This window comes from Mauremys reevesii, linkage group 6 (genome assembly GCF_016161935.1).
Source record: "Mauremys reevesii isolate NIE-2019 linkage group 6, ASM1616193v1, whole genome shotgun sequence".
NCBI lineage: Eukaryota > Metazoa > Chordata > Testudines > Geoemydidae > Mauremys > Mauremys reevesii.
In genome coordinates this window covers 113,599,834-113,626,084 of record NC_052628.1, presented here as the reverse complement: position 1 = coordinate 113,626,084, position 26,251 = coordinate 113,599,834, and the positions used below count along the sequence as shown (strand labels likewise).

General features: G+C 41.5%; 1 protein-coding gene across 1 annotated transcript in view; it reads left to right on the top strand.

Annotated features, from left to right (window-relative positions):
- Positions 1-7,027: 7,027 nt before the first annotated feature.
- Positions 7,028-26,251, top strand: part of MUSK (muscle associated receptor tyrosine kinase) — a 93,880-nt gene continuing 74,656 nt past the window's right edge. Inside the window, exons 1-5 of the mRNA XM_039544982.1 lie at positions 7,028-7,158; positions 11,688-11,814; positions 19,237-19,388; positions 24,091-24,218; positions 24,826-24,967. Coding sequence (XP_039400916.1) covers positions 7,080-7,158; positions 11,688-11,814; positions 19,237-19,388; positions 24,091-24,218; positions 24,826-24,967 — 628 coding nt within the window. The 5' untranslated portion in view covers positions 7,028-7,079. The remainder of the gene's footprint in view (positions 7,159-11,687; positions 11,815-19,236; positions 19,389-24,090; positions 24,219-24,825; positions 24,968-26,251) is intronic.

The window sequence follows — 26,251 nt, the reverse complement described above, 5'->3', positions numbered from 1 at the left end:
ATTTAGCTAAGCATAATAACAGCAGAAGAGGCCGCCAACCATCAGCTACGTTTTAGGAACAATCCAGAGTTTTGGCTGAAATACTTTTAAAGACCCAAGATTTCATGTGGCACTAAATCATAATCCTGTTACTTGAAATAAGAACATAAGAACGGACATACCCGGTCAGACCAAAGGTCCATTTAGCCCAGTATCCTGTCTTCCGACAGTGGCCAATGCCAGGTGCCCTAGAGGGAATGAACAGAACAGGTAATCATCAAGTGATCCATCCCCTGTTGCCCATTCCCAGCTTCTAGTAAACAGAAGCTAGGGACACCATCCCTGCCCATCCTGGCTAATAGCCTATCCTTCATGAATTTATCTAGTTCTTTTTTTAACCTGTTATAGTCTTGGCCTTCACAACAGCCTTAGGCAAGGAGTTCCATAGGTTCACTGTGCATTGTATGAAGAAATACTTCCTTTTGTTTGTTTGAAACCTGCTGTCTATTAATTTCATTTGGTGGCCCCTAGTTCTTGTGTTATGAGAAGGTATAAATAACACTTCCTTATTTACTTTCTCCGCATCAGTCATGATTTTATGGACCTCAATCATATCTCCCCTTAGTCTTCTCGTTTCCAAGCTGAAAAGTCCCAGTCTTATTAATCTCTCCTCATATGGCAGCCGTTCCATACCTCTAATAATTTTTGTTGCCCTTTTCTGAATCTTTTCCAATTCCAATCGATCTTTTTTGAGATGGGGCGACCACATCTGCACGCAGTATTCAAGATGTGGGCGTACTATGGATTTAAATAGAGGCATTGTGATATTTTCTGTCTGATTATCTATCCCTTTCTTAATGATTCCCAACATTCTGTTCACTTGTTTGACTGCTGCTGCACATTGAGTGGATGTTTCAGAGAACTATCCACTGTGACTCCAAGATCTCTTTCTTGAGTGGTAACAGCTAATTTAAACCCCACCATTTTTTATGTATAGTTGGGATTACGTTTTCCAGTGTGTGTTACTTTGCATTTATCAACATTGAATTTCATCTGCCATTTTGTTGCCAGTCATCAAGTTTTGAGAGATCTTTTTGTAGCTCTTCGCAGTCTGCCTGGAACTTAACTATCTTGAGTAGTTTTGTATCATCTGCAAATTTTGCCACCTCACTGTTTATCCATTTTTCCAGATCATTTATGAATCTGTTAAATGGGACTGGGCCCAGTACAGATCCCTGGGGGGGCATCATTATTTACTTCTCTCCATTCTGAAAACTGACCATTTATTCCTACCCTTCGTTTCCTATCTTTTAACCAGTTATCAATCCATGAGAGGACCTTCCCTCTTATCCCATAACTGCTTACTTTGCTTTAGATTCTTTGGTGAGGGACCTTGTCAAAGGCTTTCTGAAAATCTAAATCTTTGCAGACATGATCAAAGAGAGAACCAGTGAGAGGTAGAGAGACTGACAGACCTTCCAAGTATGGAAAAAATTCAGTTGTATGAGATTTAATCATTAATTTAATCACGCCTTTCAATATTTCTCTCGCTTTTACTAATTATCAGTTATTTGTGTTGGAGAAAAGTCATGGCTCATCTTCTTTGTGGACTTGATTCTGCACTGAAGTTTTGCATCATATCCTCAAAGGGTGGAAACTGGCCTTAGGTCTATGGACTTTGATCTCCACCAGCTGAGGGTCTGGCTATGATGAAAAATAATGTTAAAAATCAAAAGGTTATTGATTGCACTGCAGGAGAAGCAAAAGGAGAAGCTAAGTCCACAATGGAGGAAGCTCGTATTCAGACAGAAATATCTATACATCTCTTTGATGTTTGGTATGCACCTATCACCCAATGTGGAAACATGACCCAAAATAAAAGCAAACATCACCTCTCAGGATTTATTCCCATGAACAGATTGGTTGAAATACTTTTAAAACCCAAGATTTCACACGGTTCACAGTTTACAATAAATACTTTAATTAATGTAAGTAGAAGAAAAGTAATTATTTATCTGTTCAGTTATTTAATTGTTAACTTGTGCTCACTCCAGTCTATCTGTTTGGAGCAAACCTGTTGTCTTGTCATACAACTGAGATTGTAAACTGTTTGGGGCAGGGACCATCTCTTCATTATACATGTGGACAGTGCTTAGCACAATAGGCCCATAATCCCTGATTGGGGTCTCCTGTTGCTAAAGTAATACAAATATTAAATCATCATCAATATGCCTTACCCTGTGCTCTGTAAGACAGCAAACCTATTCTAAATGAAGTCAATGACAAAACTCCCATCAACTTAAATGGTGCAAAATCAGGCCTCAAAGTCAGTAAGTTTGGGCTCTAAGGATATGTCTACACAAGGATAAAAAACCCATAGCTAGCCTGGGTCAGCTGACTTGGGCTCACGGGGGCTCGGGCTGCAGGGCTGAAAGATTACTGTGTTGACGTATCCTAATAGACCATCAGAGGGAGTCTGCTCCATAGCTAGGGACCTTCCACTGAAAACACTCTGTGCCTCCAATCCCCTAGAACATACATCTAGGGACTCTCAGGAAAACATCTTAGGAGATCTCACATGGTAGTGCATAGGGATAGAAGCACTGTGTAAAATAGCCAAGAATCAAACAACATGGCTTTAGAGATTAAAATGATCAGTCCCCTCAACAGCACCAGAAAGAGCATAAGAGAAAAGATGTCTATGATAATCAATCAAAGCAGATTTAAAAAAAAATGGCCGAAGTTTTAGATGACCAATAACATCCCAAAGATAACACACAGGCTAAAAATTGTTCATCTAAACTATTCAGCAAAAACTCAAGAATACTGAATTTCTTTACAGAAATCAAGATCAGTTTGTAAATGATTCATGAACAGAAAAAAGGGGAAAATTATTATTGCCAATGCCTAATTCAGCATGCTCCAGTACTGATGAAGTATCCTCGCCAACCCTGTCCGAATCTTGTCTTTATAGGCACTGATTCTGCAAAAGATTCTGCATATGCTTAACTTAGTGCACTGTAAGTACTCCAACTGACCAGGGGCGGCTCTAGGTATTTTGCCGCCCCAAGCACGGCAGGCAGGCTGCCTTCGGCGGCTTGCCTGTGGGAGGCCCCGGTCCCGCGGATTCGGCGGCAGCCTGCGGGAGGTCCACCGAAGCCGCAGGACCAGCAGACCCTCCGCAGGCATGCCACCGAAGGCAACCTGCCTGCTGCCCTTGCGGCAACTGGCAGAGCGCCCCCCGCGGCTTGCCGCCCCAAGCACGCGCTTGGCGTGCTGGTGCCTGGAGCCGCCCCTGCAACTGACTTCCAGTAAGTCTTTACTGGAACTGTAAGTTCCTCAGAACAGGAACTATCTACTATGTTTGTGTATAATATCGAGTACAATGGGACCTCAATCTTGGCTGGGAACTCTAGGTACCATTGTAAAAAAATAATAGTAATCTGATGTGTGTGTCTGGAAAAATCTGTAAAACCAGTAGTCTTTGGTTCACATGTGCATTATTTTCTATTCAAATTTAACAAATATATTATCTCCTTTCATTTTAAGGAAATGTTAAAAGCCTTAATTAAAAAAAAGAAGGGTCACATGAGAGGCTAGGAGTAATTTGGTCACTCTAAAAATATAAAGGATTTACCAAACAACACATTTCTGCTGCCTATGCCAGTGGACTTCAAGCCCCTATAAAAATCTTGGCTACAAAACCAAACTCAACTGACTGAGCAGGTCCTGAGGGTGAACTCTAGCCCTGGGTTAACATGAAGGTGCAACACTGAAGTCCTAAAACTAGAGCTGGAGTAGGATGTCAGTGATGTATATAGTGATGCTGACTCTCCGGCCATTTGTGTTTCTTTTTTTGTACATTCTGCCTTAACTCTGAATTTCTTAGTTCCCCAAGGTTTGTTTTAGTTTTTTAAATAACTTTAATATTCAGTTCACTGATATGTACTTTCAACTTTAACCCCCACTTAAAAAAGTGCTTCATCTGAAGAATTTTACTCCTAAGTAATGTTGCAATGCCATACAAGTGCCAAAAACATTGTTGTACTACCACACACCATCTTGTATCTCTTTCTGTCTCTCACAAACACACATACGAAGTTCTGGCCACTTTAACTCCACTTCCCTGTCAGGGGAAATTCCACCGAATTCCATATGTTTATTGCAAGAACTACTGTCAATGCATAACTGAAGTTGAGAAACCAAGTATGCAAAAGACTGGAAATTCCAAAGATTGCCGCACAACATTAACTTAGACCCAATATTATTGCACATCCCTTGATTGCTCCCTGGCCTCCTAGTGATCTGTGAGGAAAAACTAACCAAACGTGGTGCTGCTTTGACAGTCTACAGCAGAATCCGTGGTGACTGAAAACTCCTGGAGTAAAGGCAGCAGTAAGTGTGTGGTGCTGTTGCCCTGTTTTACTGACTACGGACCACAAAACTCACATACAGAACAAACCCTCCCCACCGCCCTTTTTTTTAAAAATAAGAAAACATAATTATTGCCACTCCTAAGGAAAGTATTCTGGCCTGGAAAAGGAAGATTCCTCTCTTCTTCCTTTACTCATTTATCTTCCGGGGGCATCTTCCCCTTCTGAATCTAATTCTTCTGTGTCTTTGTCACCCCTCAACACCTTTCTTCTCCTCACCAAGTTCCTGAGCCTCCCAGTTGTGTCTTTTGCTTTTTTGCAACAAAAACAATATGAAGAAACGACACAGACACATAGGGTTGCCAGTTTTGGATGGATGTATTCCTGGAAGTTTCATCACATGACATATTCTTTAATTAGAGATTAATCTTTAATTCCTGGAGACTCCAGGACAATCTTGGAGTTGCCAACCCTACTTGAGGCACAGTGGCTCCTAAATAACTATGTTGTTTTTTACACACACACACACACACACACACACACACACACACACACACACACACACACACACACACACACACACACACACCCTCTGCTCTGACTGGCTTCTGCTAGCTCCAGAACTAAAGAACACCATGAGCACCACTAGAAGTCCAACAAACTATTTAAAGGGATACTACTCTATTTGTATACATTGCAACCCTGACTCCTCATAAAGACCTTTCTTGTCCTTTTCTGAGATCCTGCATCCTCCCCCAAATTTCCCCTTGTTTCTCTCTTCCTCCCCTTTATCTCTGCTTTCGCCTGTGCCTTAGGTTTCACCCTTACCCACTACTGTCTACCTTTATAGTAAAATGCTATAGAACTAACAAGAAAACAGTGACCATTCTATAGGTTTTCAAACCATACTTAGAGTTTAAAAATATTTAATAGGATGGCTAAAAACACCTATAAAAAGGACCACATTCACTATTGAAATCTCAGAGGGGTAGCTGTGTTAGTCTGAATCTGTAAAAAGTGACACAGAGAGTCCTATGGCACCTTATAGACTAACAAGACGTATTGGAGCATAAGCTTTCGTGAGTGAATACCCACTTCGTCAGACTCATTGAAATCTATAATCCTTAGAGCAATTTGTCTGGAACCCTAGTGCTCTGTTTCCCTCCCTTTCAGATTTTCCCACTCTTTATTCTATATTATTGTTATTATTGCCATAGTAGCACCAAAGGAGCCCCAGTCATGGACCAGGACCTCACTGGGCTAGGAGCAGTACAATCACAACAAAAAGGCGGCCCCCTGCTTTTGCTCAGGTTTTTCCAGTATCTGTTCTCTGAATCCAAACCTCATGTATCCCCCTACTCCTCCATCTAGCCCCTTTGAGCTCTTCACTCTATAAGATGTTTCAGGACTGCTACTGCCCCTGCTAGTTCTCCGTGGATAGGTAGAACTTTCCTTCCTTCCTTGACCAGCGCTTTGGCACGTTCACGACAAGTGACTCCTTGTCTACAGCAGGCACACAAGGTGGGGGATGTGGGAAGAGCCCAGATATTCGGTAGTTCCAATTCAAATAGTTCTTCAGGCCTATACTTTCAAGAGTTTTCACTAATCTTGGGGTTCTCAATTTTTCAGGGCCCATCTTCAGGAAGTGAAGATACAATGAAGTAAATTAAAAAAAATGAGGCACCTAAAATTAGCGGCCACTTTTGAAAATTTTGAGACTAACTTTCTAAGCTGTACTGCTGGCATGGTTGGGACACATGCAAATGCTCGGCATCTGCACACACAAATAAATTTACAATAAATAAAAATTGGGTGCATATGTAGGTGTTGTATTGAGGTCTCTTGAAAATGTGCTTTGTTTTTCAATATAGATTTGGCTAATAATAAGAAATCACTGAGATAGTCATGCCTAGATTTAACATGTATATTTCATAAAATGAATACAGCAACTGTTGTCTGAATTGACCACGCTGTTGCTGAGATTATAATGAAATACACTTGGTCCTCCAGAGCACAAATTGAGAAACTTCCCCTGATAGCTATTAATCTTTCACTTTCCCAAAGCTTGTATGGGTTCAAGAGTCTATTTGCAGGATATGACACTGCTTTCTCAGTTTGCTGCAACCAATCTGGAGAACTGACAGTCTCCTTGATAAACAAGACCAGCTTTCAGTTCACAGGTTCAAACATCTCGTGCTCTAGCAGATGTACATACTAAGCAAAAGTAAAGTGCTCTCTGAACAGGTGGTATATTTCAGCTACTCACCCAGGGATTATGACAAAAGAGAGAGAGAAGGAGAAAAAGAGAGGACCAAGTTGAAAGAAAATCCAGTGTCAATGACAAACATATGTATTACTAGTGTATTTACCTTGGGCTGGGGTAAAGGCTGGCAATTTGTTCTGTACTGGGTCAGGTTATTGTTTTGGAAAGGCATTCAGCCATTGTATTCCACTCTCTTTGCTGAAAAGGAATTCTAAAGGGATTTGCTTTCTCTTGTTTCATGAGCCCCACATTTTCGTAATGACCTAAGTGGACGCACACCAGCTGGCCATGTCCATCACTGCAGCCACGTCTGAGAATTCCTGATTATAGTTAGATCCCATACGCTCTGCAGCAGAGACAGTCATTAACTGAGGCACTTTGTAACAAACTATGGTTTAAAATGAAACTGGCAGGGAACTCAGTGCACTTTGCCTAAAGGAGCCTTGTATGATTCTGGATTAACCATGAAAGACTTAATGAACATTCCACTCGTACATATCTTCATCCTGGCGGCCTTCAGCTTAGCTGAAAAACTTCCAAAAGGTTTGTTTAAACAGCCTTCATCTTCTCTTAGCTTTTGTGACTGGTTAAGGAGTTTTTATAAGGACAGGTGAGGCTTGTAAATCGGGACCCTGGTATCATTACTGAAAACTGTATACATGCACTGCTTTCAGTTTCACTAGTCTGGTCATTTCTTTATTGTCTTTAGAGGATAATGATGAAATAATCCTGCATTTCTACCTAAAGCTGAAGGGTGTTTATTTACAGATAGCACTTCGTGTCACTGTAAATGGCAAGGATGTTCTTTGGGTTCAGTTTGCATAGGATGGGTGTTTGTCACGTCAAAGGAAGCTACTAAGACTTAGCTGCTGATGGGTATACAATGTGTTAAGATCGAAAGATATATGATATTCTGGTGAGTCTATGTATGTATATGTATACATCATATTTGTATATATGATGCATATACATGTGTATATATAAAATGCCTACAGAATGCGTATATTATATATATATATATATACACACACACACACACACCCCACAATAAGTAGCCAATATGAGATTCTAAAAATTGGTTCAGAAAATTCTGTGAGATGCAAATGCAACTTTATTGTAATGGGACCTGAAGATTTACCATATGGGAACCCAACTGTCAGCTAGGCGAATGTAACTTTTTTATTTTTTCATATTGATTATTTGGACTGGATCAAAATATACCATAAACTACACTGTCTCTGGAAAAAGAAATTTAACCCAAGAGGAAGCTGCTAGTCACCTATTATGCCAATAGCTCTGCCCAAGTCAAGATGAATACCTATAACCAGTGATGAGACTGTTTTGCTTGCTTTCAAAATGTGTTGACATGGAAATTGGCACCAAGGTTTTGTATTAAGGCAGCAACACTAGATAAGGCTTGGGGAGAGGATGGTAGATAGTAGCAGGACTGTGGAGACAAGAAAACAAAACGAGATAGAAATGATTTTTCTGATACCATCATGCAATGAAGAGACATCTGCCCTTTCATGAAACATTTGCACTGGATTTTCTTTTTAAGAAAGCTAAACATCATGTTCATGTCAATTGTCATGTTTCATGAGCGAGTCTGAACACGTGAATACAGCCAAGTGTGCTGAAAAGACCACAAAATAATATCTTTGATAGGTTTTGCAGCAAAGCTGGACCAGCAATGGTCAGAAATGCACACAAGAGCAGTTCATAGTTAAAGAAGTTTCACTATTTCCAAGAGTCTACAATGCTGGAATGGGGGTAAATTTTATTTTTCTGTTTCATTTGTTCACTTAAAAAAGTTTAATTTAAAAATAAACAACCTAGTACTCACTGATGGACTGAACCTAGAACACGGTCCACTATCTTCTCACTGTAAGTAATGAACACTAGAAACTTTTAATATTGACTGTGAATCCTTTTACTACTTCCTAAACTTACCTTGATGCCCAGGAAAATGGCACCTGAATGGCCTTAAGGATGGAGAAGTTATATGTCTTATGATGCTATTTAAAGTTATAATGTTATCTAAAGATGTCAGCAGCATAGTCCTGACTGACCTGTGTGCTGCAGCACACAAAAGTGTTGGCCAGTTTCTCAAACCTAGGCATGAGGTATTGTGCATTTTTCTCAATTAATTTAAACATTGACAATGTGGACACCATTTGATTTGATGTGATTTTTCTGGCTGGGAAAGCACTGGTTCTCATCAACACCAGGAGTTTTTTTATGTCAATCTCTAAATAAGCACCAGTCACTGCCATTTTGGGGATCTCTCTCTGGACAGAAACAAAATGGTGGCACGGCCCACAAATTACGGTGTCACACAAACACACCAAGTACTTCTTGGACCTGTGTCCTTCTTTTCTCTCATCCTAGCAAAATAAAGCTTTCTCAATCTTCTCTATTATCCCAACATTAAATTTTAATATGGGAAAATAAAAAGATAGGAAGGTAAGTGCAAGATACCCCCAGTTATTAACATTATTGTTATAAAGGCTTAGAAAGCAACAGACGGCACTGTTAACAAGTTTTCTTTTAACTGTTTTTCTGATAGGTAAAATATTAGTTGTTTGGAGGCTATTCCCTATACATATAGAGGTTAATCCTGCCCTGAGAGTTATGCCATTAATTTGAATGGGAACTGGATTAGGCCCGTAAAGCAGAATAGTGCTAGTGCCAATGGTAACTTATCCACCAGTAAAAATGTAAAATAAAACTCTTTAATTGTGCCCACCGTATCTGTTTACTACCTAATTCTTAGGGGATCTTGTTTTGCCTGATGAGCAAAGTACTATCACTAAAACATCCAGTAGATCAGCTGTTACTCCATTCTCCCTTAACATAGCTACATTCATCTCATGAATACAATCCGTATGCAGTATACAGTATACATTTTAGTTAATTCATTAATTAAAGTAGCTTGAGATCAAAATGCACCTTTCCACAGCTCTAGGCACGGCAATATCATTTAAAATATCGCATACAAGAAAGCCATTACAACCAACCCATCCCATAATAGGACCCAGCCATAAAATCTGATTCACAAAATAATGAAGACCTCTTTAAAATGAACAGACTTAGGGCAGAAAATGGACTAGCAACAGTAAATGACTTCAAAAAGTGCCTCTGGTGTGTGTTTTCTAACATTTCAATACAATCATTTTCTTAACGTCTTTTTCAATAGGACCTGGAGTGAAATCGTGGCTTCACTGAAATCAGTGATAAAACTCCCATTGACCTCAACGGGGCCAGGATTTTACCCCAGCTGTAACACTTGCAAACAATGAGGAAGAGACTTCTTACGCAGTAATAAACAAACATCCTGCATCCTTTAAAGCAGTGATAACCTGATGCAACTATCTTGTTTCTTTTAGCTGCAGAATTATGATTTGTTTTTCACATATATGTAATTACTGATCACTATGAGCAGTTTGCAGTCATATTGAAAAGAAATTTTATTAGCGTAAACATGTTTTAGTAGCAATTTTCAAAAATACTGTACAATAACATGAACTTGAAAGGTATAGTTAGCATGAAGGGCCTGATTCTCCTCAATTTTACTCCAGTTGGACTCCATAACGCCAATGGAGTCCTAAGTTACACCCAGGTAAGTGAGAAAAGAATCAGGCACAAATTCAATACTATACCATCTAAATGTCTCATTTGTGCCTCACATTGCCATATGTTTTTGGTGCATTTTAGTGCTCAGGAATATTTCAGATTGATTGTATTGACTAGAGAGGAAGCAGACATAGTGCAGGCAAGATTTTTTCCACCAAGAGACATCAAAATGTACCAGACATCTCTGCAGTAAACACAGTATGTCTATTTAGTAATTTATGTATGGGCAAGGTAATTTTCTTTGTACTGTTTAAAGGTCACTGGGATTTCTCTTGTTGCTCCTTCATGTTCACTGCAGTATTTCACAGAGAAGCAGATGGCTAGTTCAAATATATGCACAGCTGTCAATGAAATCCAGTGTACCAAGTACTGGATGTGTGTCTCTACCAGTCACACATTAAGAGTTACTGGTTGTGTATCTTTGGTTGCTGGGATCACCGCGGGGATGGAAAATAATTATGAGAGGTGCCTTTTGATCTCTACCAACTATGCTTCAGCTTTTACCAAGGGGCTTGGAAAATACCTTTCCAAAGACAAAGCAGCATTTCAGTTGATGATGGGTTCCCGATAATAAATGTAAGATATAGTTATTTATTATCTGCATCACACTGGGCGCCAGCTGATTAAGGAAAAAGAAACAAGAGGTTGTGTGTCAGTCAGGCTGTAGTATTGCCATACCTCAGGTGCATTTATAAATGATCCCTATGCCAGTAATAGTATTACACATTTTTTTTTAAAATAAAGAAATACAATAGAACTGAAACAGTCTGCATTAATGACAAGGATCAGTTTTGGCATCAGTGGCGCATCGCCTTACACACTCACACAGGGGTGTCAAGGAGCCCCCTTATTGCCACGTAGATCCAGCATTGCTGGTCCATGCAAAGATGAGCAGCTGCTGCTGGGGCCACTAGGTCCCCTTGTGTAGGCAGGTAGTGGGCAAAACCTAGGATCTGCCCCCTACTCCCCAACATGCCAATCACTGCTGCTGAGTGGGCATGGAAGGGGAATCAGGGACTGAACTGTGACTCTTTGAAGCACACCAGATTTGGGGTAACTTCATGGTCTATCCCTTAGAGAGTTTAAGAAAAAAACATGACAAAGAAACCAGGAAATAAATGCCTATGGGAACCTCAGTTCAACTGTGCTAATGCAGGAGGCCCAGTGTGTATTGGAAGAGTGTGCAGACTTGCGAGTGCTGGGGGTGCAGAGAATTGCCAGCCCCACTGGTCGGTTATGGGTGGCCAAGTTCCATGTCAGAGAATGACTGAATTCCAGGGAAGGGGTCAGGAAGTGACCCCACTTACATTGGCCCTACACAGAAGCAGAGTCCCATTGGTTTGTGCCTGTGAAGTCAACAGGCATTTGATGAATTAGCAGTCATTGCTCAGAAGAAACCCAGGATTGAAATTGCATGTTTTTGCCCCTTCTTTCTGTAGCTCCCCTTATCAACACTCCTCTGGAAACCGTGGACGCACTAGTAGAAGAGGTCACTAAATTCATGTGTGTAGTGGACTCCTACCCCGAGCCAGAGATTACCTGGACACGTAACAACATTCCCATCAGGTAAGTATGAAATACTATGACAGCTCAAGGGGATGCAGATTAGTCTAGAATCAAACCCATTTACAGAACAGGGATGACATTTCTGGGATGAAAGTGAGTGTTGCAAGGCTTTATTTATTTGCGTTTTGTAAAGTACTTTGTGAACCTTGCATGGAAAATGTCCTGTAATAGCAAAGCATTATTATTCTTGCCTTGTGAACAAAGTAATAGATTAAAACAAGGTTTCTTTGTATTGTACACCGTCACACATTATTCACTACCTGCCAAAGCATCATAGAAAGAAGTACTGATGTGCTGTGCTTTGGAAACTGTTCATTTCAGGATGGTAGGGAATATTACTGTTGTTGCTAGGGTTACATTTTGCAGACAATCTCTTGCAAAGGTAAAAGATAGTTCATCCACTTTTAACCTTGGATCAGGCAAATTCCTTTACATTCTCTGTTTCACATTCTTGATCCTCCTTTGCTTCTCTTTCAGCGATGGGAAATTTCATTTTGTTGCGTATAACAGGTGAGACCTGTTTTAATTGTGTGATTTGTACATTACTCAGGGTCTGCTCCAGGATGACTTCTGAGAAACACTCACGAGACTCCAGACAGGTCATTACTGCAGGCAGATTTGACTCCTAGTGCGACCATTTTAGAATATTAAATAAAAGCCCTATCAATTTGTTTAAAACTTCATATGTATATCCACACAAAAGATTTTAGAATTCATGCTTCAGTGACTGTCAGAGAACTGTCCTCTTTAGCCAAAATCTCAATCCTGCAAGAACTGTACTAAAGCCCCAGACTCTGTGCTAAGCAGCTTGCAGAACAAGGGCCTAAACCCTCATGGATGGAATCTCCAGATCAAACCACCTGTCTTCTAGTTCCTTCTCCATCAGTAAAACTAGCATTGAAGGGAGAAACAGCTTGTGGGATGCCATTTATACATTAGGACTGGGGTCACATCACCCCCAACCCCCAATCCTTACAGGTCCATGTACCTTCTCTGAGAGCATGCAGAAAAGCAGACCCATTTCAAGCCCACTAAGTGGTACACTATCTCCTTCTCCAATAACCCAAATCACCTTCCCAAAAGGTGTATCACTTTGATATTAAATATTAGCTCTCCATTAGACAGAGCATGCCTGTTTTACACCACGGCCAAAAAAACCTCTAAAAGCCTATTTTTGTGGGACCAAGCACATCGGTTGCTTTGTTCTTCTCATGGTGTTTCTGCAGCATAAAACCAAAATAGCTTTCCCCAGAGCAGTCCTGACATTCATGGTCGGGGCTTGTGGATACAAAGTTTTGGCATGAAGACGGCATTATATAAACTGAAACTATTTCAACTAGATTCCAAACACGGGGAGGGAGAAATATTTGCTAAATGGAAAAGAACCAAATCAATGGATTTAAAAAAAAATCAAATGTCACAGAGTCTAATTGTTACAGGCAATAAATATTAATTATTTTATTTTTGAAATCTTCTTCCCTTGCCAGGGTTCAAGGACACTAGAGAGACAGATAACTTCAAAACAAAACAATATGTAAACAATTGAATTCAACAGGAACAATGCCAGAATAAGGACTGATGAGATTAGATTGCATGCAACTCCTTATGTATCCCTTGTTTTCTAGGATCACCGAATGTATGATATATATAGTGGAATTTTCTATCTTTAATTAGCTGCTGGCCGATTAACTCAAGGTAGCTAATACATTTGTAAAGCACAATATAAAGCCACAAATGTTTGCTTTAGGACCTGCAGTATCAACTTCAACTATGCAGACACTACTTGGGGTCTCATCTCCAACAGAAAACTCCACAGACTAGGTCGTAGGTTGGAATCCTGAATAACAGGAATAACCCTGTGTGGTTGTTTACACCTGTGTGAGTGCAGAATGCTCCCATTCTGATTTTGTAATATTTTCCTGCTCCCCTTGCTCATGTGTAAATGATGATACAAGGTGCAAAGCAGTGGAGAGCTATGCCCCGTGCTTCTAGAGCACTTTCACTCCAAGAATCAGGATGTGCTTTACAAACTGCACTGAATTAAGTCTCTCAGCAATCCTGTGAGGTAAGGAAGTGTCATTATTTCCTTTCTATATGTAAGGAAGGTGAAGCACTGAGCAGGTAAGGTTAAGTTTTTGAAAGACATTGCCTTAATTATCAGAGGCTAGCTCTGCAACAACTGGGACCTGATTATCAGAGGTACTGCTGAGTATCCAGTGGCGTTGTGGCTACTCAGCACCTCTGAAAATCATGTCCTTGAAAATTAGGGCCTAACGCCCATATCCTCAAAGGCATTTAGGTGCCTTCAATTGATTTCAAATGGGAGTTAAGTGCCTAAATATCTTTGAGGATCTAGGCCTACGTGACAGAGGAAGTCAGTAACAGGCATACAGAACCAGATCTCCTGACTCTTATTCCTGTGCTTTAGCCATAAAACCATCCTTCCTGAGCACAATTTTGGGTTTGTATCACCCTACTTTGTAAACTCCTACATTTTCCTAGGGAGAGCTAGGAAAGGCAACTAATCGACATCCTGAGACCATGTACTGGCAGTTATGACATGTCAGTGTGTGCTAGATGGGTTTATTTAAAATGTGGTTACACAGAACAACTGAGCATAAAAACTTTCCATTTGCTCACCTTCTGTTTCATTGTCCAACCTAAGCAGTAGTGTGGAAGCTTTCCTAGTACTCAGACAGCCAAGATAGTTTTATAACGCTGCCAGGTCAGTTCTGGTAACATGTCTAATTCTCAGTAAACCCACTGAAGTGTAGCTACTCACGACGTGTCTGGCCAGCATACAGATCATACTGCAAAGCTTAGTTTGATAAAATTGCTATCCTTGAAAAATACTGCTTTAGCCTAATAACATCTTCCACTATGGCTGGCACAGTCTCCAAAACATATACACTAAATCACATGCCTATTCTACAATGCATCTGTATTGACTGCACCACTCTGTTCTTTTTCTGCTTTGTACTGTACCATCCCATACGGGGGCAGCTTGGACCCACTGATTTTAAGCCCTCACAATAAGGTTTTGATTTACTTGCTCAACACTGCTCTCCGGCTGTACTGCATCACGTGAACTAATGGCACTCTGTGAGTGATTAATAAAAATAAGTACAAAAATCAGTGATGTACCATTGTTCTGTGACAGCCATAAGAGATGCAGTAAAAGGAAAAATTATAAAAAATAAATGATTCATATATTATTTATTCATATGATTATATTATATTTAGGGCTGTTGACTAATTGCAGTTAACTCATGCAATTGACTCAAAAAAATTAACTGTGATTAAAAAAATTAATCATGATTAATCGCACTGTTAAACAATAGAACACCAATTGACATTTAATAAATATTTTTGGATGTTTTTCTACATTTTCAAATATATTGATTTCCATTACAACACAGACTACAAAGTGTACAGTGCTCACTTTATATTATTATTTTTATTACAGATATTTGCATTGTAAAAATGATAAAAGAAAGAGTATTTTTCAATTCACCTCATACAAGTACTGTAGTGCCATCTCTTTATCGGAAGTGTAACTTACAAATGTAGATTTTTTTTGTTACATAACTGCACTCGAAAACAAAACCATGTAAAACTTTAGAGCCTACAAGTCCACTCAGGCCTACTTCTTGTTCAGCCAATTGCTTAGACAAACAAATTTGTTTACATTTATGGGAGATACTGCTGACTGCTTATTTACAATGTCACCTGAAAGTGAGAACAGGCATTTGCCTGGCACTTTTGTAGCCGGCGTTGCAAGGTATTTACGTGCCAGATAAGCTAAACATTCATTTGCCCCTTCATGCTTCGGCCACCATCCCAGAGGACATGCTTCTATGTTGATGATGCTCATTAAAAAAATAATGTGTTAATTCAATTTGTGACTGAACTCCTTGGGGGAGGATTGTATGTCTCCTGTTCAGTTTTACCCAAATTCTGCCATATATTTCATGTTATAGCAGTCTCAGATGATGACCCAGCACATTCGTTTTAAGAACACTTTCACTGCAGATTTGATAAAACACAAAGAAGGTACTGTGATGGGGCAAGGCCAGATGGCTACAGTAAAGGAGTGAGGAACAGGTTTGTTAGCCCCAGGTACCATGGTAACAAATGGCAGTTGCTCCAGGTTAATCAAGATACCTGGGGCCAATTAAGATCCTTCTAGAAGGCAGTGGAGATAGCTAGGTTGATTGGGACACCTGAAGCCAATCAAGGGCTGGCTTGAATTAGTTAAAAGCCTCTCAGTTAGTCAGTGAGGCATGGGTGTCAGGTGCTATAGGAGGGAGCTGTGCTGTAGGAGGAATGAAGCAGTACAAATCCATATCAGGTGCAAGGAAGGAGGCCCTGAGGTAACGGTGAAGGAGATATTGAGTGGGGGCTGCTGTGGGGAAGTGGCCCAGGGAATTGTACATGTCCTATTTCCAAAAAGTTAGCTACCATAGCTGCTAACTTTAGTCCCTGGGCTGGAGCCTGGAGTAGAGGGTGGGCCCGGGCTCCCCCCCCTCCGTGATTAATCACTGAGATTGGGAGACAACAGAGACTGTGCGAGGGAAGGTTGCTTCTCCTCATCTCCCTTGTTGGCTTATGATGAAAATGGCTCAGTAAGCTGTGACCCTTGCCTTTAGAGAGAGAAGGGCTACGTGGAGGGTCACAGTGAGCCTCTGAGGCTAGCAAAATCCGCCAGGAAATGCAGGACCCACGGAGTCAAGGACAGTACTTTGTCACAGTACCAATGTGAGATTTCTAAAGATAGCTATAACGCTCGACTCAAGGTTTAAGAATCTGAAGTGCCTTCCAGAATCTGAGAGGGACAAGGTGTGGAGAATGCTTTCAAATGTCTTAAAAAAGCAACACTCTGATGCAGAAACTGCAGAATATGAACCACCAAAAAAGAAAATCAACCTTCTGCTGGTGGCATCTGACTCAGATGATGAAAATGAATATGCGTTGGTCCGCTCTGCTTTGGATCATTATCGAGCAGAACCCATCATCAGCACGGACGCATATATTTTGGAATGGTGATTGAAGGATAAAGTGACATGAATCTTTAGCACATCTGGCACGTAAATATCTTCTGACTCCGGCTACAACAGTGCCATGCGAACGCCTGTTCTCACTTTCAGGTAATTGTAAACAAGACGTGGGCAGCATTATCTCCTGCAAATTGTAACCAAACTTGTTTGTCTGAGCAATTGGCTGAAGTAGGACTGAATGGACTTGTAGGTTCTAAAGTTTTACATTCTTATTTTAAATGCAGGTTTTTTTGTACATAATTCTACATTTGTAAGTTCAACTTTCATGATAAAGAGATTGCACTACAGTACTTGTATTAGGTGAATTGAAATATTCCATTTCTTTTGTTTTTTACAGTGCAAATATTTGTAATAAAAATAAATATACTGATCACTGCACACTTTGTATTCTGTGTTGTAATTGAAATCAATATATTTGAAAATGTAGAAAACATTCAAAAATATTTAAATAAAGGGTATTCTATTCTTGTTTAACAGTGCGATTAATGACGATTAATTTTTTTAATCGCACGACTAATAGTTTAATTTTTTTAGTCGCTTGACAGCCCTAATTAATTATAATTATATTATATTTGCAGTGACAACCATCCCAATTGTGTCTCCTTCATGCTACTGGTAATCTTGGTTTATATTTTGCTCCCATTTAGATTCTTATCCTGAACCTATTGCAATAAATGGCAACGCTTACAGTGACATCAGTAAGATCAGGCTCTTACACAGCTACAAACCGAGGATCAAATCTTGATCCCTTTGAAATCTTTCATAAAACTCCCACTGCCTTCAGTGGGGTGCAAAGTTCACTCCTGGGCTTCATTCACTTCAGCAGAGTTAGTCTGGATTTACACAGGTGTAATTAAGAGCAGATATGGCTCCTTATGCTTAAAGGTGTGTTTAGAGCAGGGGTGGACAAACTTTTTGGGCCGAGGGCCACATCTGGGAGGGAAAATTGTATGCAGGGTCAGGGCAGGGGGTTGGGGTGTGGAGGAAGGGGTTCAGGGCAAGGGATTGGGGCAGAGGAGGGGTGCAGGGTGCGGTGGGGGCTCAGGGAAGGGGGTTGGGGTGCAGGAGGGGTGCGGGCTGTACGAGGGGGCTCAGGGCGCAGGAGCAGTGCAGGGTGTATGAGGGGGCTCAGGGCAGGGGGCGGGGTGCAGGAGGGGTGCAGGGAATCCCACAGGCCAGATCCAAAGCCATGAGGGGCTGGATCTGGTCTGCGGGCGGTAGTTTGCCCACCCTGGTTTAGAGGTATCTAACTTCACTTTGGAAAGCTGAGTCTATAGAATCTTACATGGTGAATTTAGACATGATGCAAAATGTTTTACCACTAAAAGAAAACAGGGCAAATAAGGCTTTGGGGGATTGAACCTGCTTGGCAGAAGAATCCCTGATTTCAGCAACATTTGTCAGAAGCAAAAGGCTATTTTCATGAACGCAGTTGTAAAAGGTCACAGATGTAAAACTCATAAACTGATGGAAATAGGATATTGGATGCAAGCTGGAGAAAACTTGCACCATTAAAATGATTGCAAAGTTTGTTATATTTTCCGGTTTTGCAAGGAAAACCACAAAACAGCCCCTTCCTCTCCCCTAGGAATTTTTCATTGCTACACAGTACTTAGTCTAGCAGGCCACTTCATCCTTCCAAAACATGGAAATCTTCACAGCTGTGTGGTGGCCTTAGGAATTTTCTTTCCTTCTCTTAGGTCGGTGGGCCAGATCTTGCTGTCATTTAAGTTATAACCACATTCAGGTATTATAGTCCTTATTAGAGATGGACGGTAAAAAAAAAGTCCCATGAAAAATTACCATATTTTTTTTTCTGGTTCAAAACAAAATAAAAACTGTTTTGGATGCCAGAAACCGTTTGGTTGCTTGGCTTTTTCTTGCTCAAAACCTGAACATTTTTGACAAAACAAACATTGTTTCACAAAAATTTCCATTTAGTTGAAAAGACATTGTTTGTCCAAAAAAAGTTGTGATGAAAATTTTTCAACCAGGTGTGGGTCTTATACAGACAAATCCTCATCGAAGTCAAATGCACCTCAAAATATGTCTCCGTCTGGTGAAGACTACTGGAGATTCAGTTGGATGCAAGGTTCTGTGCTTGTATATCCCTTTTCAGGATAATAGTCCTAGATACTCAACACCTATATTTCACAGTGATTGACATTATATAAATACCGCAGATTAGACAGAAGTGTATTCAGAACTGCCACTAAATTGGTACTGTATCATTACATTCAGATGTTTCACCATTTTAGGAACCGTGAGACAAAGCTAAACTTGAAGTGGGTTTGATGACTTAGAATGAGTTCAGATTTATACTGTACACCTTGCACTCTTACCAGCACGTCACTGTATCCTGCAGGCTGTTTGATACACGATACAGCATAGAAGAGAATGGGCAGCTTCTGACCATTCGCAGCGTAGAGGACAGCGATGATGGAGTATACTGCTGCTCAGCTGACAATGGAGTTGGAGTGCCTGCAAGAAGCTGTGGGGCTTTACAGGTGAAAATGAGTAAGTGGGAGGAGCCCTTTCAAAGCAATTAAACTGAGTGGATGATAAAAGCTGAACTCTCCATTTGAATTAATCTAGCAGACACTTAAGACTCCATTCTGCTGCTATTTGAAAAAACAAACAAACTTTTCTTTGCACAATACAGACAATTTACACATGATGCCCTTTCTATTTTTGCATATCTGTACGCACACCTCTGGGTTTGCATGGGGTTTCTACATCTGGCAAACGTAGCCAGTGTTTCTTGCATACAAGTGACCATGTTTGGGTCTTTGCTTATGCATATGTGTTGACCATGTTCTTTGTTCTGACCATCCAATCCCTAATGAGTTCCCCAGCTATTTCTTGACAGAAAATAAAAGAAATCCTTAGAGTACCTGGACAGGAAATGTGAGAGAAAAACAATTAGCTTCTCAAGCTTCAAGCATCAAAGGAAATTTCCATGTTATGTTCCCTGTGACTCTCAGAACCGTGAGGTAGGGTAGGTTTATCTTTCCTGACTGACAACCACGGAAGACTGTTCTAATGTTTCACAGATCAAAAAGGCTATCCCTCCCCCCAGGCTGACATTTTCACTGTGGAGCTCGTCTAGGAACTTGCAGAGGACTATTAGTCTTAAGATCCATCCCCAGTGGAGGGAATGATGCCCCTACCACTGTGGTGCATCTCCCCAACACAACAGCAATGTGATGACAGTCTTTCCACGCACTACAGATGGAGTGCCCCTATTCCCCACTGAATGGTGTAACCCACCATTCCCCAGCCCCCACGGCGGCAGGTTAGATTTTTTTTTAAAACTGACTTCAAAGAAATCCAAGCAGCTGCCCCCATTTCAGCAACTTTTGTGTTAACCAGTAGGCTGGGACTTGTTTATCATTTCCCTTCCTACCGGCATGTGCATTCACATTTTGCCACATCCCACTGACAAAAAAATCCGAAGCAGCTTATTACAGTAAATACCTGAAATATATTGTACTCATGGAACGATTGTGCCTGCAATGTTCTAGTCTGAAGGGACGATATCAGATAAAAAAAAGTCATGGACCAAATCTTTAGCTAGGCGAGAAACTTGCAGCCTAGAGGAGAAAAGAGATTGGAAGGAAGAGTCTGTACGCATGAGGCAGTGTTTGCTGTGAGATCATGGAGTCTTGCTACAGCTAGTCATGTCCGCCACCAGGAACTACTCCAGTCTCCAAGTTAGATGAATTTGGTGACTTTTCTAAGCAGAATACAGCCAAACCGACCCAACGAGGTTTGGAGGCCTTGAAATGTGTATCGAATAGTGCCCAAAGGAGTTTCAGTCCAAGTCACTATCTTTTATTTTTGAAAAAAATGTTGGTTAGATGCAAACCGGGCACCGGGAGGTGAAATCCCAACTGGTTAATCACTTCGTAGGAAACCCACCCACTGCTATTAAAAATAATCACGTAAATGTGAGAATGAGACCCAGACATGACACCTAGTGAAGCCTCAGGAGAGGCTACATGACATACAGTCATATTCTTCAATTTCCTGTTCTTGCTTTATGTATAGGATCAGACACACCCTCACACCTAATAGGCCAAGAGTCCTTCCACTAAGTGTCCGCTACCCGATGCTTTAGAAGAGGAAGGTATAAAACCTTCATAATAAACCTAACTGTGCAGTGCTGTGAAAATGTCTTCCTGAGCCCATCGGGAGATCGGTTTATGCCCTGAAGCACAAGGATTGCTAGCCCTTGCAACAGACAGTGTGTCTAACTATTGTAACTACGATGCTATTCTTATTCATACAGGGCCGCATATTGGCTCTTGCAGTGAGAAGCACACTGTGGCAGTGCCCTAAAGCATTTTGCCCAAGCACAGCAGTACACAGAGAGGGAGAACTGGGAAGGAGCCCACTGAGCGGTGGTACTCACGGAGAAAGGCACAGCATGCATTCTCCCTGTCACTGCCTCTGTGTGCCACGGGGCCTCAGAGCCCTTTAAGATGACAAACCTTTACTAGCCAAACACTCCAGCACTCAAGGGCATGCTGGGGATATAGTTTGGCTACCTCCAGTGTCGGCATGCTTGGAGAGAAGACAAAATACTCCCATCTTTGCTGTCCCTCACAAGGGCATCCATGCAGGGGCAGCCAGCCACACTTCCATAAGCACATCCTCCTTTCTGAATTTATTATGGTCTCATTTGTCTTATTATTTAATGTTAGCATTAGCTTATTAATGCCATTGGTATACATGGGGCCGAATATCCTTCAGCCCTGAGTTCCACAGGATAATTATATGGCACTCCCAAGTATGTTCCGTTTGAGTACTATATGCTGTTTGAGCACAGCATAGCCCAGAATCTCACAGGGACTTAACTTCACTTGATTTCAATGGAATTTCGGAGATTAACTAAATAACCTTTAGGATCTGGCCCTGATTTATTCAGTGTGGCCTTGTTCTCCCACCCTTGTTCACCTTGAGTGGCACTATGCCCATGTTGCAATCTAAGTGGCTATTTGTGTAGTGAGGTACTACTCCACATGAGTAAGAGGAGCAGAATCTGCCTTTATGTGAGGGATGAAAAAAACCCTTTGTAAAGCAATAAAGTAGCCCCTCTTAGCAATGCCGTGCATCGGTCCTTCAAGTGCTGATCCTTTAAACATAATCTTCCCTTGTATTTTAGTAACCAGATTTATTTCAGAGCGTCGTACTATGTGAGGACAGACTTTCTTATCCACAATCTCAAAAAGTCTTGAGCATTGCTCTATATGGGCAGTTGTCCCTTCTTCATAACCAGGGCCTGGTTCCTGCAAATACTTATACACCCGAATAGCTGTGTTGAACTCAGTGGGAATACTCAGATGCTTACAGTGATTTACGTGGTTGCAAAATCAGAAGCTAGATTCGTAACTGCTAGTACATACACAAGTATGAATGGGCATGTGAGAGTTAATGGGCTGGATCCTGAAGACTCTCTGCATGCAGACAACACATTAACATTAACAGGAGTTTTAGGTGTGGGATAGTTGCAAAATTGGGCTCCAGGTTTGCTAACTGTTGGTCTAATCCAGGGCCTATTGACATCAATGGGAGAGTTTCCTTTGACGTCCATTGGCACTGGATTATAGCCAGTATGAGAAAATAAATATCTTTGAAACCATTATATTAATTATTTAGAATTAAATAAAAATCCTTCCCCAGAGAACATGGAAGACAAAACTTTAAATGTATTAGAAAAACTGACACTAAGATTTTTTTTCAAAACTTAACGTTTCCAAGGTAGAGTTTACCTTCCAGGAACACAAATCTACATTTACCCAAGTTCATCTTTCAGTTGCTCTGGGTTTTATCAGGCCCGCCGACAGCAATTCCGGGCCCCAGGGGAGAACAGTCAATGGGCCCCCACGCACACACAAGCCATGGCCTCACAGACGCAGTCCGCCTGACATTGGGGCAGTGCTGCGCCGGTGCTGGCTGGTGCCCAGCAAGCTGCTGGCTGCGCTGCTGGGTGCACTCTTCTGGCACAGCCAGGGCTTCCACATGTCCGCCCGGTAGGGTTGCCAACTGTCTAACTGCGAAAACCCTTGCCCCACCCCTGCCCCGCCCCATCCTGCCCCTTCTCTGAGGCCCCGCACCCTGCTCACTCCATCCCCCCTCCCTCTGTTGCTCGCTGTCCCCCACCCTCACTTACTTTCACCAGGCTGGGGCCGGGGGTTGGAGTGTGGGCTCTGGGAGGGAGTTTGGGTGCGGGAGTGGGTGCGGGCTCTGGGAGGGAGTTTTGGTGTGTGTTGGGTGAGGGGTTGGGCTCTGAGAGGGAGTTTGAGTGTGGGAGGGGGTGCAGGGGGTAGGATCTGGGAGGGAGTTTGAGTGTGGGAGGGGGTGCGGGTGCTTACCTCAGGCGGCTCCCGAAAGTGACCGGTACACCCCTCTGACAGCGGCTCCTAGGCGGGGGACCCAGGAGGTCTCCACACACTGCGTCCGCAAGCACTGCGTCCGCAGCTCCCATTAGCCGCAGTTCCTGGCCAATGTGAGCAGCGGAGTTGGCGCTTGGGGCGGGGGCAGTGCAACGGAGACCCCCTGCCCGCTCCAGGGGCTGTAGGGCCGTTCCAGCTGCTTCCAGGAACAGCGCGGAGTGAGGGCGGGCAATTGCCCCCTTTGCCCCCCCTCATCAGCGGGCCTGCTCAGATTATCCCAATGTTAATACTCCTGTCATACACCCTTCTTCTTGGATTATAGACGGACCTGATCTAAAACTGCATTTGGACTCACTGAGGAAGTCTGAATCTAGATCCAAACTTTCACAGTAAATGCTCTCTTTACAATGGACAAAGCAAAAACCCTGAAGATAAATATTCTTGAGCTTGGGAGAGATTGCTATCTGGATCTCTGCCCAAGATCTGACTAATTCAGATCAGTGTCAAATGTCACTCTTATCTGATTTGGTGTCATTTACCTGAATTTAACATTTTAGGGTGTAGATATAGTTTATAATTATTTCTTTCAATGGAATTACATGGCCTATCAAGAACTCTCTTGGTTCTTCTGTCATTTAGGCCCAGATCTTCTAAGATTTTAAGCACCTAAATACCTTTGAGGGCTGGGCTGTGGCGACAGCAATACAGACTTTGTACAGAGATGCAAACAGAGGATTTTTGATCATAAAGAATAGTATTGAGTGTATCTGAACCGTGTCTCGTCTGCTGTTCAGATTTAATTTTGGCCTTTTTTGTTTTAGAACCTAAAATAACTCGTCCTCCTGTAAATGTAAAAATAATAGAAGGATTAAAGGCTGTTCTTCCTTGCACTACCATGGGGAATCCCAAACCTTCTGTCTCTTGGATCAAGGGAGAAACTGTTCTAAAGGTGAGTAGGGAATGAAATTAAAATATCACTTGCATGCTAAAAATATGATGACATAATCAGTCCAAGTATTTGTAAATTCTATCAGAGAAGCATTTAAAGAGACACAGATGTCATGTAGAAAATGTCAAAACAAGATTTTTGTTTAGGGGTAATTCTACCTGTATAGAATTTTTTTTCTGAATTTCTCTCTCTCATTTTTTAATTAATAGTAGATCTGAACTAATATAGCCCCAAAAGAGTTTGTGAATATAATTGTGAATAAAACATACCGATCTGCTTTGCAGATATTCATTCACAAGGCTTTTGAAGTTATTATTCACTTATTTGTAAAAAATTGGGTGCGTGAATGGCTTGAACAGTACGAACTGAACTTACTGGACTGGAGGCTCCAGCTCTAAATTCCTTAATTCATAGGACTGTACAAATAAGTCTTGTTCAAAGGTGAACATTTACTTCTAGCACCGTTAAAAGGTGTTTTGGAATTCACTTAACAAATCCTGTACGAGGCTCTAGGTTTGTAAATAAAAGTTTCTAAATTGTTTGACGCAACAAGTCAAAGTATATTCATTTTTCCATTTCCCAACTCCCACCTTCCCATCTGTGGCAGGAAAATGCTCGGATTGCTGTTCTGGAATCAGGGAGTCTAAGGATCCATAATGTTCAAAGAGAAGATGCAGGACATTATCGCTGTGTAGCAAAGAACAGCCTGGGCACAGCCTATTCGAAACCTGTCACAATGGATGTAGAAGGTGAGTGACCCTCAGACCCAGACTATCAGCATTTAAAGATCTTTCAAGATATACACGATCCAATTTCCAGTTAAATAAACGGGACCTACATTTTGTGATTCAAAAGCATATGTTAAAGGGGGTGCAAAAGCCTAGAGAAGGGCAAGCAAAGAAAAACGCGGGTTGAGAGCATTGGCTCTGTGTCCATGAGTGAAGGAAAAGCAAAGGAAACACAAACGAGCAAGTATGTTTTTCCATTGCTTGCTGATGGTGAAAGTGATGGTTTATGAGGGCCAGCTCCTGCAGACCTTTTGATTTCAGTGGGAATTTTGGCTATGTAAAGACTACAGGATTTGCCTTACAGAGAAATAGGTAATTGATGTATCTCCCTTTTCTTTGCTTAGCCATTCCCATGTGTTGGTTTGTAAAGCCTCACTGTGGTTCTACCCTATATCTTTCGAGCTTGGCCATTGGTGGGGAATGTGGGAGCTCCAGATTGATTCCAGAAAGCAGGCTGCTGGAAAGTGCTCACTCAGAGCTGTCGTCAGTTCAAAATGTTGCAGCATTGCTTCTGAACTTACTATAGAGGATTGCAGCATGATTATTATTACTGCCATTTCCATCCTTTCCCCCTGTTTTTTATTTGAATTGGTCGAGTCTTCAGGAATACAGAACAGTTCTCTTCAACGAACAGTTCTTTGTATATTTTCCTCCTGCTCAACTGGACACCGGATTGATTTTGTTTGTGGTGTTTAGTTACTCATATACAGGGTGTTTTCCCTCTGGTATAAATTATCACCAATTTCAGCGTGCTGAGAGCAAACATTCTGATTTCTTGGCTATTATAACGAAAGTTAGGTCGAGCAGTGCTTTATGGTAGTCAGTGGTGGAGGAAGGATTAATCCAATGGATGAGCCAATCTGCATTTCCCATTCTGAATGGAACCCCCGTGCTGCAAAGGGGCCATCCATTTTCCCAGTAACTCTAGTTTTGGTGCTGCATGGTTTTGATCAGTGCAGGCTATATCATGGTTTTCATCAGGGCAGGCTATATTTAGCCTTATGATGACATTTTCCCATATATAGGGTGCAATCCTACTCCCAAACTCCCACTGACTTCATTGGGAGCAGGATGTGGTCCATTGCACTGAATTACAAGTTAATGTAGGTTTGTTGTTTGCTTAGCAAACACATTTGTAATATCGTGATTTTTCAGTCCCTTTAATATTTCACCGGACCAGTTGCTTGTATATCAGAAGATCTTGCAGAACACTGAATCAGAGATAAAAGTGTTACGTTATAACTA